Source organism: Chionomys nivalis, chromosome 25 (genome assembly GCF_950005125.1).
Source record: "Chionomys nivalis chromosome 25, mChiNiv1.1, whole genome shotgun sequence".
NCBI classification, from domain to species: Eukaryota; Metazoa; Chordata; class Mammalia; order Rodentia; family Cricetidae; genus Chionomys; species Chionomys nivalis.
In genome coordinates, this window is record NC_080110.1 from 3,607,517 (window position 1) to 3,623,273 (window position 15,757).

Here is a 15,757-nt window from a genome sequence, read left to right on the forward strand (position 1 = left end):
AAATAACAACAAAGGAAAGTTTTCCGTCAATAAGATCATTGCTATTTCTGAAAAAATAAATAAATTTATAAGGAAAATGTATTTGCTAGACTCTGAACACCGATACGGAGTGAGAGATAAATGTTTGGGATTAGATTATTCTACAAGCAATGAAGAAAGTAAAAGAGTTCTTTATAAAAAATCTCTAATTTTTTTAATTTAACATTATTTTTAATGTTAGTTTTGGTTTTCTGAAATAGGATTTCTCTGAATAACAGCTCTGGCTGTCCTGGAACTTACTTTGTAGACCAGGCTGGCCTCAAACTCACAGAGATCTGTGTGCGCTTTTACTTCCCAAGTGTTATGATTAAAGGCATGTGCCACTGCACCTGGATTTAGCTAGGTGTTTACATAAAATTTTTTAAAGGTTTACATACAAATTTATTTATTTCAATGATGGCATCAGTGAAGAAATTTTAAAAGATTTTATCTTGTTAAAGGATCAAATAATATTATTGCTTCTAAGATTGCACCATTAAATGCTCATTCCAGTACAGTGTGCTTGTACTCTCCTGCTGCCCTCCATCTCCCTCTGGCAAGTCCTCGCTACGTAGCTGAGTGTCTTAATTACTGTCCTGTTGCTGTGAAGAGATACCACAGCCAGGGCAACTCTTATAAAATAAAGCATTTAAGGGAGGGCTGGCTTACAGTTTTGGAGAGTTAGTCCACGCTCATCACGAAAGGGAGCAGACAGGCATGGCACTGGGGCAGTAGCTGAGAGAGAGACAGAGAGAGAGAGAGAGAGGGAGGGAGGGAGAGACAGAGAGAGAGAGACAGAGGGAGGGAGGGAAGGAGGAAGGGAGAAGCTGGGTCTGGTCTGAACTTTTGAAACTTTAAAGCCTGCTGCCATACCTATTCTAAAAAGGCCACACCTTCTAATCCTTCCCAAACAGTTCCATTAATCAAGGCCCAAGCATCCAAATGCAAGAGCCTATGGAGGTCATTCTCATTCAAACCATGACACTTGGGTCACCTTAGGACTGTCTTAAACTTGTGATCCTTCTTCCTTAGCCTCTGTGCTGGCTAGTTTTTATATAAACATGATGTAAGGTAGTGCCATTTGGAAGAATCTTAACCAAGAAAATGCCTTTTTAGGATTGGCCTGTAGGCACATACATAGGGTCTTTTCTTGATTGATGATTGATGTGGGAGAGCCCAGCCCATTGTGGATGGTACTACCCCTGGGCAGGTGGTCTGTGGGTATGTAAGCCAGCTGAGCAAGCCAGCAACAAGCTGGTAAGCAGCACTTCTCTGTGGCCTCTGCTCCAGAGCCTGCCTTGCCCTCTCTCATGGCGTTTATCACAGTAACAGAAAGCTTCACTAAGACTGTTTCCATAATCTCCATGCCTGGATCCACAGTGGCTCTATTTTTTTTTTTTTTGAGATGGTTTCTCTGTGTTTCCCTGGCTGTCCTGAAACTCACTTGGTAGACCAGGCAACAAATTTTTCTTCTGATAATTTATTTTAGAATTATATTGTTTCTTGTTAAATTTTCATACAGTTTTAAAATGTGGCATTTGAACTACAGGAGCAGAATTTTATATCACAACTATAATAACTAGTTTCAGGAAGTCTTTTTTATGAACGCTACCCATTTAACTATGTAGGTATCGTGTTAGGTGATCACTGGAATGCCACTGTGGTGGTGGATGTATCCCTGTGATTATGCAATATTAATGTTCATTTGTTTGACTGCAGGACTTAATGTATATCACTAGTGTTATGGTTTAAGTAAAAATGCTGCAGATCCTCAAGTGGTTACAGCAGGCAGCAGACCATGAGATGATGCTGCAGGTCCCCAAAGTGGCGGCAGGCAGCAGGCGTGGATCCCGAGAGCAACCAGTCTCGGGCAGGGACCGTGCAGTTCCCCAAGTGGCTGCAGTGGGCCATGAGGGGCAGCGAGTCCCAGGCAGGGAGCTGTGTGGTGGGCGAGAGACCTCAAGGGGACAGTCAGTCCACGAGGAGAGACAGATGGATGGGCATGCCACAAGACCACGCCGCAGGTCTCCAAAGGTGGCTGGTTCTGGGTAGGGAGCCACGCGGCTGGCAAGAGACAGAGATATGGATAGGCACACCATGCAGAGTGAGGTTGGATATTTATTTAGTGGGTTATGAGGGGGAAAATGGGAAAGGGGGAGAAGAACAGAGAAAGAGGCAGAACAGAGACAGAGAGAGACAGGGGAAGGGAAGAGGTGGGGAGAAGGGAGAGACAGAAGCTGACAGAGAGAGATGGAAAGGAAGGGATTCAGGCTGGAAGCTTAAGTTCAGCTTGCCTTGGCAGGGAGGGAGTGGGCGTGGCTTGTCTCTTAAAGGGACAGAGCAGACCATTACAACTAGACTCCTGAATTCCTGAAGCCAGTGCCACACCCTGGAAGTTTTTTTGAGAAACAAACCTCCCTTCCATCTTGCAGACTGAAGATTCTCTATTGGGCTGAGTGCCTGTTACTGTTTGGGCTCCGAAGTTGGTAGGGCTTGGCTGATCACATGACCTGTGAATGGGAGACTGAGCACGTCCTTTATCCACTGCTTTCTGATTCAACAGAAACAACCTTTCCTTGTTGATAAGGCTTAGGAGGATTGGAGGTACTCTTCCAGTAAGGAAGAGATAAGGGTTGAGAGTCTCTGAGACACATGCTCTTGAGTTTTTTATTTTTTTTTAAAGAGATGTACCTGATCATTGTGGAGGAAGAAGCCGAGGAAATAGGAGAAGCCCAGCATGGTCTCTCGGTGCATGCCATTGTGCAAGTCATTCTTCAGGAGCTTCTCCTCCAGGACCACGTGGTACCGAAGAACATCTTCCTCCTGTGTCACACACATAAGGAGAAGTCAGCCAGTGGACTAGACTCGGCTCCACTGTGCCGGAGCCATGGGGCCGCAAAGAGAAGTAGTGCCTTGTCCGTGTGCAAGACACCAGAGCACAGAGGTATTAGGCAATAAGGCAAGCTGTGAATCTCCAGGTAGGACCGCCAAGAGCACCTAGAAGGGCATGATCCAAGCAGTGAGTAGATTTTGAAAATGATTACAAAGATTTCAGCCTCAAAAATTCAACGTAAAAAGAGCTTTAGCAATTAATATCATAAAATTATATTCTTCTAAATAAAATAGAAAATATCAGTGACAAGAACATGAAAATGATTCCAAATATTTCAGTACCATTAAAACAAAATATTCCCAAGTAGAAACATGCTTTCAAAAACACTATCCAAAATAACTGTAATCACTTATATCAATGCAAAGAGTTTTGAAATAAAAAAAAAAGTTGTGCTGGGTGGTTAGTGGAGCAGACCTTTAGTCCTAGCACTTGGGATGCTCTCTGCAATTTTGAGGCCAGTTTGGTCTACAGAGTGAGTTCTAGGACAGCCAGAGCTGTCACCCAGATAGAAACTGTCTCAAAAGACCAAAAATACCAAAAAAAAAAAAAAAAAAAAAACCACAACCCAGAATTGCAGTGGCAAAGGGGTAATTTTTTTTCTGACATTAAAAGATGACACTGTGGAGAAAATCTATCTGCGAATGCTCAAGTGGTTTCCACTTACATAATTAGTTTGGACTGTAATTATAGATAATTATAATTCTTTGATATGCAAATTAATATTTTCATATCTCTAATGAGATGTTAAGGACTTTTTTTTTCACATAAAAAGGGAATACAGCCGGGCGGTGGTGGCGCACGCCTTTAATCCCAGCACTCAGGAGGCAGAGTGAGTTCGAGGCCAGCCTGGTCTACAAGAGCTAGTTCCAGGACAGGAACCAAAAGCTACGGAGAAACCCTGTCTCGAAAAATCCAAAAAATAAAATAAAATAAAATAAAAAGGGAATACATACTTTCATGGACACTAGGTAAATTTTTTTGGTGCTAAATATTTTAGTTTATTTCTCTGTTGTGGAATGATCCTTCTGTATACTTTGAATATGCATTATTAACTCTCAATGGTTAATAATAAAGCTGATTGACCTATAGCAAGGCAGGATAAAGTTAGGTGGGACAATAAAACTGAGGACTCACAGATAAAGAGGGGTGGAGTCGAGAGAGACACTAGCGAGCTGCCCAAGAAGCAAGATGCCAGAGGACTGGTAAGGCTACAAGCCACATGATAATACATAGAGTAATAGAAATGGATTAATTTAAGATATAAGAGCTAGCTAGAAATATGCTTGAGCCATTGGCCAAGCAGTGTTATAATTAATATAGTTTCTGTGTGAATATTCAGGTCTAGGTAGCCAGGAAACCAATGTGCAGTTTCCTACACGCATACACACACATGCACACACCCACGCTCACAACCCCATTAAAAATAGAAGTCAATCTTAAAGAGAAAAATGTTATGACGCCGGGTGACACTTACTAGAGTCGTGGCTTTCTTCTCCCTGATATAACTCTCGATGGCTTCATTGTTTGGAGCAAACACAGTGTAAGCGTCTGCAGCCTCGATCGTGCTCGCCAGATTGTATTGCTGCAAAGAAAAGACAGGGCAGCCAGTGAGGGCTCTGCCCGGCCCCTGGCCGCTTCACAAGATGGTTATGCAGAGAAGATGGTACTTGCAATGATATAGCCTCGGAAGATGGAGTAGTCGGGCATCTGGTCCAGACGGGTGAGGAGGTTTGGTAGGGAGCCAGTCAGACTTCTTTGGGGCACCAGCACCTGGGAACAGAAAGCACCGAAATTCTATTTAGCAAATTTTGGTACAGTTTGCTGTCCACACGGAAGCCCTGTTGGGTTCTTTGGGGAGAAGTGACTAAAAACTTTTTGGTAATTTTCAGAACAAGTTATTCCAGGATGCAAAGTGACCACACTAGAAGAACTGAAAATATTCGTTCACTTTTAAGTTCTCCTTAAATTTACTCTCCATTTGGGGAAAACTTCCTCTCATGCAAAAGAGTTTTTAGCTCTCCTTAGGAATCCCCTCTAACTTTCAAGAACTTAGCCTTTGAATTCTTGGCTTCTTATCCTGGGACCCTTAAGTCTACTATAAACCTGAATTTGCCTTAAAAGAAAACTTGTTGCTTGGTAAAAAGCAGAAGAGATAGGACCATTTTCCATACATAGTTAGATTTCTGGCTGTGTGTGCATGCGATCCAGGTCTGGAGACCAGGGCCTCGGCAATGTGCAAATAAGCTGTTGCTGGAGGAAGACTGAGACCGGAAGGGGAGGAGTCGAGGCGCTGAGGCACTCGCCATGCTATTGGCTGCTGGGTGTGAGCATGCAAATGAAGGAACGTCACTTCCGGAGCTCTCCGGATGCCATCTTCGCCATCTTCTCGTGCATGCTGGTGCAGGAAGACGGACTGGTGGTGAGCAGCGCTGACAGCCGGCTGAGGAGCCGGCTTCGGTTCCCGAGCCAGGCGGTGACGGAGGTGAGTGTGTGGCTGGAGGCCATCGTGTGACTGGAGGGCTGGCACGAGGCCATTGAGTGCCTGGAGGGCGGGCACGAGGCCATTGAGTGGCTGGAGGGCGGGCTTGAGGCCATCGCATGACTGGAGGGCGGGCGCGAGGCCTTTGTGTGACTGGAGGGCGGGCGCGAGGCCATTGTGTGACTGGAGGGGGGGAGACGGGCGCTGGACCATTGCGTGACAGGAGGGCGGGCACAAGGCCATTGCGTGACTGGAGGGCGGGCATGAGGCCATTGCGTGACTGGAGGGGGGGAGGAGGGAGCAAGGCCATTGCCTGACTGGAGGGGGGGGGAGACGGGCGCGAGGCCATTGCATGACTGGAGGGGGGGAGGCGGGCGCGAGGCCATTGCGTGACTGGAGGGGGGGATGCGGGCGCGAGGCCATTGCATGACTGGAGGGGGGGAGGCGGGCGCGAGGCCATTGCGTGACTGGAGGGGGGGAGGCGGGCGCGAGGCCATTGCATGACTGGAGGGGGGGATGCGGGCGCGAGGCCATTGCATGACTGGAGGGGGGGATGCGGGCGCGAGGCCATTGCGTGACTGGAGGGGGGGAGGCGGGCGCGAGGCCACTGCCTGACTGGAGGGCGGGCGCGAGGCCATTGCGTGACTGGAGGGTGGGGAGGCGGGAGCGAGGCCATTGCGTGACTGGAGGGGGGGGAGGCGGGCGCGAGGCAATTGCCTGACTGGAGGGGCGGGCGCGAGGCCATTGTGTGACCGGAGAGGGGGAGATGGGCGAGAGGCCATTGCGTGACTGGAGGGTGGGGAGGCGGGGCCATTGCGTGACTGGAGGGGGGGGAGGCGGGCGAGAGGCCATTGCGTGACTGGAGGGCGGGCGCGAGGCCTTTGCGTGACTGGAGGGCAGGCGCGAGGCCATTGAGTGGCTGGAGGGGGGTGGACGGGCGCGAGGCCATTGAGTAGCTGGGGGACGGGTGCCAGGCCATTGAGTGGATGGAGGCCTTTGAGTGACTGGAGGGTGGAGGAGGGCGGGTGCGAGGCTGCTGTGTGGCTGGAGAGCATGGCCGCAGGGCATGGCGGGGAGGCGGTAGGAGGCGGGTACAGGCGGAGGAGCTGTGGCACTGAGCAGAGGCTCGCCTATTGCAGGGCCCACCGTTTCCGCGATGTTTCAAGTTCCCGTGGACTGCCAGGACTTCATCAGGATCCTGCGGCCGTGGGTGAAGAGCGTTCTCCAGGACGTAGGGCTGCAGAGCTGCCGGGAGTCCTTGCAGGCCCTTCAGGCCTTTGCCCCCGGGGACAGGTACTTCCTCAATACCTCCTGGCCCGACGTGGCCCCCAGGGGGCTTTTCAGAAAGAAGGTGAGATTCAGAACCAAGCCGTACAGCTGCAGCCTCTGCCCGTACTCAGCAGACATGCTCTCTTCTCTCAAAAACCATCTGCATCGGTGCCATGAAGACGAGGCCGACCAAGAGCTGCAGATCCAGTGCCCCGATTGCTCATTCGTTTCACGGCCCAGTGTGGTGAGCAGGCACTTCTCGTTATTCCATGAGATGGCCATGCAGGATCAGAGTGCACAGGATGGGAAGCCCTTGAAGGGCTACATAAAACAGTTCACGTGTTTGAAGTGTAGCTTTTCCAATACCACCTTCGGTAGCATGAAGAAGCATGTGCTGCTCACCCATTTTCAGTTCTTACTTAATGCCTACGTTGGCTTTCAGAGTCAGGAAGAACAGGCGCAGCCAGAAGCCAACACTCTACCGGCTGGGAGATACTATTGTAAAAAGTGTGGCGCCACTGAGTGCAGCCAGGGTGGTCTGATGTCCCATATTCTGACATCAGATCTACACAAGGACTTGGAGAATAAGCTGCGGTCTGTGATCTCAGAACACAACAAGCGGCCTGGGCTTCTGAAGCAGGTGCCCATTGCTCCAAAGCCACAGGCAGGCTTGGCCAGGGCAACAAACAGTGCTCCGCGCGCAGCTGCTAGGGCAAAGCCACGTCGGTCCCGTCCTGCCGTGTCAAAGAACACTCCAAATCCAGCCATTGCAAAGTCAGTGACCTTGGCCCAGCCTGTGACCACTGCCCAGGTACAGCCACCAGCGGGGGTCCCAGGCACTTCCTGGAGCCTCACTGATTCTGTGCCTATTGCTGCCCAGTCCCACACGGCTGTTGTCTCCAGCCCTCTACCGGTGGGCCAGACCAGCCTCACACTGCAGCCTCCAGCTCCCTCGACTGTCCTCTCCTCAGACAGGGCTTCACCTAATAAGCCTATCGACCCTCCTGTACTGCCCGTGAGTCAGCCCCTTGGGCCTATGAAAAAGTCTGTTAGAATGAGCGATCTCCCAGTGAGTCAAGTGATCCCATCTGGGCTTTCATCCCTGACACAGTCCGTGGGGTCTGAAAGTCAACCAGCAAGACCTCTGGTCAGATCAGTGAGGCCAGCAAGCAGGCCAGTGGAGCCCACAAGCAGACAAATCAGGCCTGGTACCCTATCTTGTGGTGTTTCTGCCAGTCCTGGGGTTCTGCAGACCACATCACCAGGAGCAATTTCTGTGGGTCAGGTGGTCTCGTTGGCAGTCCTTCCTGAAGGTCAGATGTCCCCTGCTTCTGTGATGCCTGTACAGCTAGCAACTTCTGGGGTCCTTCCCACTTGCCCAGCAGTTCAGCCCAGGGTTCTCCATGTAGATCAGGCTGCCTCAGCACAGGCTCGCCCCTCTTGTCAGACAGTGTCCATTAGGGTTCTCCCTGCAGATCAAGTGATATCATCTGGGTTGCGTTCCCCCAAACAGCTGATGATCTCAGATGTCCCTGTGAACCAGGATGTGAGCTCTGGTATTCCTCTGCTTGGTCAGCCTGTTACATCAAGAGTCCTTCCTGCAGGCCCACCAGTTAGACCCAGTGTGCTCCAGCTTAGTCAGTCTGTTGGCACCGGCATCTTGCCAGTGAGCCAGCCAGTGAGAGCTGAAACTTCACAGAACACCATGTTCCCCAAATCAGGCACTGTTTTCAGGAAGCTCCTCCCGACAGGGACACAAGTTAATGGGAAACCCATTTACATGCTGGACCCAGTGCCTGCCACTCTGCCTATTATTCCTCAGGGTGCTAGCCTCATGATTGTCTCTCCGTCCCAGGTGCCCAACCAAGTCCTGTCCCCCAGTGTGGGTCCACAGATGTTCAGTGCTCTACCCAGCTTGTCATCCTCTCGGGGGCCGGTAAACACTGCAGACCAGAATGTATTTGTTCAGGTCTCTTTACCCGAGGTGAAGGTGAATATGGTTGTCAGACAGGCCAAGCAGTGGAAAACCTGCCCAATTTGCAATGTATTCTTCCCGTCCAATGTCTACCAGGCTCACATGGAAGTGGCTCACAAACCAAGTGAGTCCAACTCCAGTGAGAAGCGTGAGCCAGTAAAGCTGGCAGTATGTGCGCCATTTCTGAAGTGGACAATGGAGAAGGTCGTGCGGTGCCTCTCCTGCAAATGCCTGGTCTCAGAGGAGGAGCTAATGTACCACTTGCTCACACATGGCTTGGGGTGTCTGTTTTGCCCATTTACTTTCCACAGCCTGAAGGATTTCTTGGAGCATAGCAGAATTAAACACCACGGGAGGAGGAAGCTGTCTTTGGAGTACAGTAACAGGGGCTTCCAGTTGAGCCTGGATGCTAATGGCGACCTGTTGTTCCCCTATCTTGATTTTATCATCACTCTGCCAAGAGAGAAGATGGGAGAACAGGAAGTCTGCCTGGCTATCCTCTCAGGGATACATTCCACATCACTGGTTCCCTTGTATGTTAAGGTGAGGCCTCAGGTTAAGGCTGTACCTAAGCTTCTTGGCAAACAAGAGCTGACCTGTCCCCTCTGTTTGAGCACATTCATGATAACTGAGGCCTACATGTTACATTTGAAGGACAGACACCATGTTAAACCGACAGCCTATACAGTATTCAATTCTCCTGCCTTCAAGTGTGTCCACTGTTGTGGGGTCTACTCTGGAAGCTTAACTATGGCAGCCGTCACTCTGCATTTGCTGCATTGTGAATGTGCTCCCAAAGACAACAGCTTAGACCGACAAATTGGGTCCGATTTTGTTGCAGGCAGTGAACTGCAGTTCGCCAATAGGGAAAGGATTCCTGATTCTAAGTGTCCAGTAAAGAGAAAGTGGCAAGATGGCCATCTGGGGGCAGAAGACGAGAAGAGGAATGAGAAAGTTTCCTTGCCTGTCCTAAAGGATGATGCAGCATCAGGTTCGGAGGAAGGGACTAGTGCTATGCTTTTGAAGAGACAAAGGACTGAAAGTACAACGGATGGACCAGTTGCTGATGATAATTTATTCCAGATCCTAGCATTAGATCCTAGAAAATACAAAGACTGCTCCTATGAGAAAAAAAGGCAGTTTCTTAAAGAGTATTTCCATAAGAAACCATATCCTAGCAGAAGAGAAGTAGAACTGTTGTCTTTATTCTTGAAGATGGAAAGAGTTAATGTGGCTTTGTTTTTTGGAACAAGAAGATATATTTGTTTGAAAGCAATAGAAGTCCACAGACCCTCAGTACTTCTAGGCTTTGATACATCTCAACTTAAAAATGTTAAACACAGACTGAGCTTTGAGTGTGAACCAGAAAACTCAGCTTAAAGTTCCAGGCAGTAGTTTGAGCTGACTTTGTTGTGTTGGTTTCTGTGGCTTTTCTCCATGTTTCAGGTGCTCAGGAAGACTTGGGTTAAGAAGCAAATGTTACTCCAAATGTACTGATTCCCGTAGTTCAGTCTCTTAGTGACTCTTAAGTGTAACCACTCCCCTGTCATGTGAATTAAGTTTTGATATTCCATATATGGCTTATTCTCCTAGTAGAGTCCATCAAATGATACAACCTGAAATCTACAAATACTTGTCTTCTCCTTTTAGGAAATTTCTGCTTGTTTGTAAATGACTGGTTGAAAATAAGAGTATTGTTCCGGAGTATTTTGGGCATCAACCAAGAAGACAGCTATATTTAGAGAAAAGAGCATTGCTATGTGTATGACTTTCTAAGAACACAGTTTTAAAATTTATATTTTATTTTATATATGAGTGATGTGCGTGACAGAAGAGGGCATCAGATCCTATTATAGATGGTTGTAAGCCACGATATGGTTGTTGGGAATTGAACCAGGGCCCTCTGGAAGAGTAGCCAGTGCTCTTAACTACTAAGCCATCTCTCCAGTCTCTAGCTCTTTTTTTGTTGTTTTTGATTTTCTTTTTTTGTTTGTTTTTTGAGTCAGGGTTTTTCTGTGTAACAGCCCTGGCTGTTCTGGAACTCACTATATAGACCAGGCTTGCCTGACTCTGCCTCCGGAGTGCTGGGATTAAAGGTGTGCACCACTACTGCCTGGCAAAGAATACATATTTGAACATTAAATTCTGTTAATATTAGCTTGCAATATTATACTTTTTATTTATATTTTCAGTTTTATCCTGAAAGCTTTAAAGAATACAACTCATAAAAAAACTAAATGTTTTCATTATTAAAAATATCCCTATCCTAGGGTCTTGTAAGCAGTTCACAATAAATGTTCCTTTATAAATCAAGAGTTTGCAGAGGCAGGACTGCATTCCAGTGTGGACTTTATAGTGACAAGTCATCTCTCCATTAAAAGATAAGACTTTTTTTTTTTTTTTTTTTTAGCACATTTAGACTAGAAATCAAGAACACATACACAGAACTCTTTCTTGCTTGAACTGTTCATAAACAGGTTGGAAGAGAGGTCCGTGGACACATATATACTATCTTTGCCTCTGTGCAGACTACTTGGAATGGAATATAGGTTTCAGGCTTATGGTAAAAGGGGTAGAGCAGGAGCTCTGTCTTTGTGGCTGGAGAAACCTAGTCGATGTGTTAGAGTTGGGAAGATGACATTTCCTCTGCCCCAGGTATCAGGCATTGCTAAGGAATCTGTATTGAATTACTGTGTTGTATCTTTTACAGATACCAAACCTTGTGTTTTTTACACAATATAAGGCATCAACGTTGTGCGTAGTAACATAGACCGGCCCAGTTAGGTCTGGAGTCTTTGCCTTTTTTTTTCTCCTAGCAAAACACTACTTGTGAGGAAGAAGATGTGCTCAGGAAGAAGAACAAACACAGAGGAAGTGTACTTGGTTTTTATTCTGAGGAAGGTGGTGATTGTGTCTATTCCCTATTGGCTGGGGTCTGACCTCACAATCTTACTCACTTGGCAAATCTGAAAAGAATTGGTGCACAGGAAGTGGAGGAAGGGGAGCAAGGAGTCACTGCTGCAAGGAGAGAAGGGCCATTGCTTCAGGCTATCAGACTCCTAGAATAGGAATAGTACTATTGAGTAAACAAACGTTTTACTGGGGGGGCGGATTAAAACATTTGCAAATCTTAAAAAATGAGAGAGACAAAAAAACCCTCTTAATTCCTTGTCCTAAATATAAGTTTTATAGTATTTGATAGAAAAGACATTTGATACTTAAAATTTTTCTTTTAAAACTGTTTTTTTTTTTTTTTTCAAACTCATTACTGTGCTGTTTTTTTTCCTGCCCTATCTTGGAATAAGAAACTACAATGGGGAGGAGGTACCTGTTTTGTAATAGCTTACTCAACTATCCTGAGTTAGATTCCTACTACAAAGGATTAGTTCTTTTTTTTTATTTTTTTGAATTAATTCTTATGTATTTTTCATTAACATGGTTTAGGTGAGCCTGCCTTTCTAGGGATAGTTCTTTGACCAAGAGATTAACCTGCCTGCAATGAAATGCTAGGTTGATCATTGCCTTTCGCTGTGAAAAGGAGGAGCTTGTCTCCCTTCAGGTGAAGTACCAGAGTGTGGGGCTCCAGGAAGCACATTACAGTGTGGCTATATAGATTTTCAGAAATGCAGCATTTGCATGCAATGCTTGTAACATGCATTCAGGCGGTTGTGAATCTTCTATAACTATTGGCTCACTCTAATCAAATCTGAGGGCTGCTCAGATCTTTTTGTTGTTGTTGTTTACCTATTTTTAGAGTATCTACTGTGAATTAAAACTTGTTATACCACTGCCAAAAAAAATAAATAAAGTTTTTTTTTGGATCCCGGTTTCAGAAATTTCTTATACATGTTGTCTGAGGGCTATTTTGTATCACAAAGGCAGAACTGAGTGAGTAGTGACGGAGATCGGGGACCTGGCAATTTAATATTTGCTATCTGGTTCTTTACACACAGATTGTTTCCAGTGCCTAGATTAGAGGAAGGCAGGAACATTTCTGAGTTTTGAAACCTTCCTCCTGTGGATTACTCCTTTCTTTCTTATTATCCTCATACTTATATTTTTATCCAATCCTTTAAAATTTGCTTTACTGAATTTCACCCTATAACTAAATAAAATGTTCTGTGTAAGCTGTCTTAAATAACTCTCACCCTACAACAGCTCTGTTTGTTCCTGATAAATCTGCAAGAGATCTTTTAGATGTGGAGAAACTGGCTAAGGGGACCTTCATCCTTTCTACCCCAGGCCTAACAGTTCTTTACATTGGTCCTCTATTTCTCCTGTTCTCTTCGATGCTCTGCAGCTCCCTGCTATTTCTAGCTCATTTCCCTGGCAGTGGGACCAGTCCCTGACACCCTACATCAACTCTATGCTCACTTCTCTGGCAGTGAGACTGCTCCACTGATGCCTACATCAACTCTGTACATTTCCTCTCAGCAACCTGCTGTTTCCCCTGCCTCTGTTCCTCCCTAAACCACAACCTTCCCAGAAAATCACTTGGTTTAATTCTGTTACCACATCATCTGCTTGCAGCTCTCTAATTATTTTCCAAGTCTCTTCAAGAATGCAGGGCAGCAATTGCATGACCCATTGCAACCCATCAAGTTAAGACTCCCTACTATATGACCAGAGGACTCCTTCTCAATGGACCCAGAACTACCCACTCCAGCAAAAGCCCTTTTCAGCAAAAAACAACTATAATGTCCCTGCTGTATGTTTTTATATACTCTTAGCATTAGGAATGATAGTTTCCTGCTAAAAGGTTACACTTCCCAGTTTCCCTTGTGGCTAGATCAAGCAGCGCCAGGAGCAAGGGACTATAGTGTAGTAGTTTTCACATATACAGCGAACGGGCTGCATCCCATCTTATGTAGCAGCATTTTTGGCATCCACACAGATGGTGACATGATAGACCCTTGCCACGAATAAACATGGTCCTACCTGTGCTATGTCAGCTTGATAAGGTTATCTGAGGAGAGGGAACCTCACTTAAGAAAACAGGATCAGGTTGTGTCAGGCCTGTGAGGCATTTTCTTAATTAGCGATGGATGGAGGAGGCCCATCCTATTGTGGGCAGTACCTTCCTCAGGCTGGTGGTCCTGGGTTCTATACGAAAGCAAGCTGAGAAAGCCACGAGAAGCAAGACAGTAAGCAGCACCCCTCCATGGCCTCTGCATCAGCTCCAGGTTCCTGTCCTGATTTCCTTTGGTGATGAACGGTGATAGGGAAGTGTAAGACCTTTTCTCCCCAACTTGCTTTTTGGGCATGGTGTTTCATCACAGCCTTATAGACCCTAAGACACCATCTAAGGTCAGATTCATGTCACACATTTATGAAGGCCAGACTTCATAAAAGCTACCCCTTGAGGAGGGTTTTTTTTTTTTTTAAACTCTAATGGGCACAAAGCAAAGTACTGTGGGCTGGATTTCTTGTGGCCAAGTACCTTTATGTAGCACACAGCCCACATGACTGTACATAATGGTGTTATCAAAGGTGGCACGATGCCAATTGATAGGAGTTTTTCAGGGAACTGCACAATCCGGGGCAAAGAAGAGAACAATCATAAACTTTTCATGTTCCCGTGAGTTATTCCTTAGCCCAGTGACTTAACTTGGAGTGTTGACATGAGGATGATAGAGCACTCACCATCTTAGTGTTGTAAGAAATAAAAGGGACACCAGGTGGGAGTGACGCTTGGCACAGTGCCTGGAACCTAATGGACCTTCAGAAATTCCAATTATCATATATAGGGCAAGGTGCTTGTTCTGCTGAGGGACACGGAGATGGGGCCACATGCCTCCCAGGATACAGTCACTAAAGGGTCTCAGGAAACAGGCATCACTATAGGACAATTGGTGGTTATGCCAAATAAGTGCCATGCAGAAAATCCCATAGGATTTCGAAGGAAGAATGGAATCAAATCAGCATTTGCTGAGGGTTCTTTAGTAGCAAGTCTTGAAGTAGAGGGTGTTATTTAATCCCCACAAAGGAAGATGGATGAAGTTCGGAGAGGCTGTGTAACTTCAACAAGGTCCTACAGCTAGTCATGAGGTAGGCTATCTAACTTCAACAAGGTTATACAGGTAGACAGGAGGTCAAGCCCAGACTAACACTTCCACATTTACTGTGTAGACACGGGCTGTGTGAGAAGGCCACAGAAGGGTTGGGGTTACTCTCCCATGGTAAATGAGCTCAAAGTAGGAGGTGTCGTCTTACTAAGGAAGTTGTGTTCATAAAAATAACATAAGGGAGAAGAGGTGAACGCGTGTGTGTTTGTGTACTCTGAGCCCAGAGCTCAGTATTTTGGCTGGACAGGCTGGTTAAAGATCTTTCTGTTTCTGTTCTCCTATGCTGGGTTTTCAGGTTCCATGAAGCTATACCCAGCTTTTTTCATGGACACTAGAGCTCCGAATTCAGCTCTTCAAGGCTGGTATGACAAACACTTTACCTACTGAGCCATCTCCCTGGCCCAATTTATATTTCTTTTTTTAAATGATTTTTTTATAAAGGTATTTTAGTACTCTGTGAAGCTAAGACTAAGAAAGTACAGATGCTGAGAAGCAATGTCACTTGGTATCACATGGAGTTATAATTTCCCATAAGCGCCGAATCTCCTGCTTAACAGTTGTGTTTTAAGATTCTGGATCTTGCTGAAGGATTGCAAAGACTAAAAAACACAGAGAGTCACAAATAACCTCTCTTTTGAACAGAAATAGTTGAGCTATGGCTTTTAAAAACTGAATATATAAGTACCAAGGGAGAGCAATTTTTAACTAAAATGCAATTAATTGTTCCCTTAGCCCTCCACCTTCTGAAAGTTTCCAGTGTACTCTCAAGTTTTCAGTGTAGTAACTGAAAATTATGGGTTAGCTTACAATCCCGTTTCCCATTTTTTTTCTTCTTGTAGTATTCTGTAAACACTATTGAATTGGGACTTAGGTGAAAGATGAAAATCTTAGGGTAGTTTTTCTGTGCTTTCCTATTTTTTTCTCAGGGCTTTCTGTACCCCTTCATTTTAGGATCCAATAGTGCAGGGAGGAGAGTGGATAGTGGTAGCCAGTTGCTTTCCCCTCCCCTCTGTTCTTGATTTTAGGCTTGTGCCTCTTAAGATGTTTCCATATCCAAG

General features: G+C 46.1%; 2 protein-coding genes across 2 annotated transcripts in view; one reads left to right on the plus strand and one right to left on the minus strand.

Moving 5' to 3' along the window:
- Nucleotides 1–15,757, minus strand: part of Stab2 (stabilin 2) — a 149,014-nt gene that overhangs the window by 56,760 nt on the left and 76,497 nt on the right. The window contains exons 34-36 of the mRNA XM_057757406.1: nt 4,583–4,681; nt 4,386–4,493; nt 2,710–2,841 (exon numbers count right to left, since the gene is read on the minus strand). Coding sequence (XP_057613389.1) covers nt 2,710–2,841; nt 4,386–4,493; nt 4,583–4,681 — 339 coding nt within the window. The remainder of the gene's footprint in view (nt 1–2,709; nt 2,842–4,385; nt 4,494–4,582; nt 4,682–15,757) is intronic.
- LOC130866370 (activity-dependent neuroprotector homeobox protein 2-like) lies at nt 6,520–10,014 on the plus strand. The gene is made up of 2 exons (XM_057757779.1): nt 6,520–7,737; nt 7,771–10,014. The coding sequence occupies exons 1-2, from the start codon at nt 6,547–6,549 to the stop codon at nt 10,012–10,014; spliced, it is 3,435 nt and encodes a 1,144-aa protein (XP_057613762.1). The 5' UTR covers nt 6,520–6,546.

Excerpts from the sequence above, each read along its gene's own strand:
- LOC130866370 (XM_057757779.1), top strand. The coding sequence starts at position 6,547 with ATGTTTCAAGTTCCCGTGGACTGCCAGGACTTCATCAGGATCCTGCGG. Across the intron at positions 7,738-7,770 it reads GCGATCTCCCAGTGAGTCAA|TCCGTGGGGTCTGAAAGTCA; the intron begins GTGATCCCATCT and ends TCCCTGACACAG.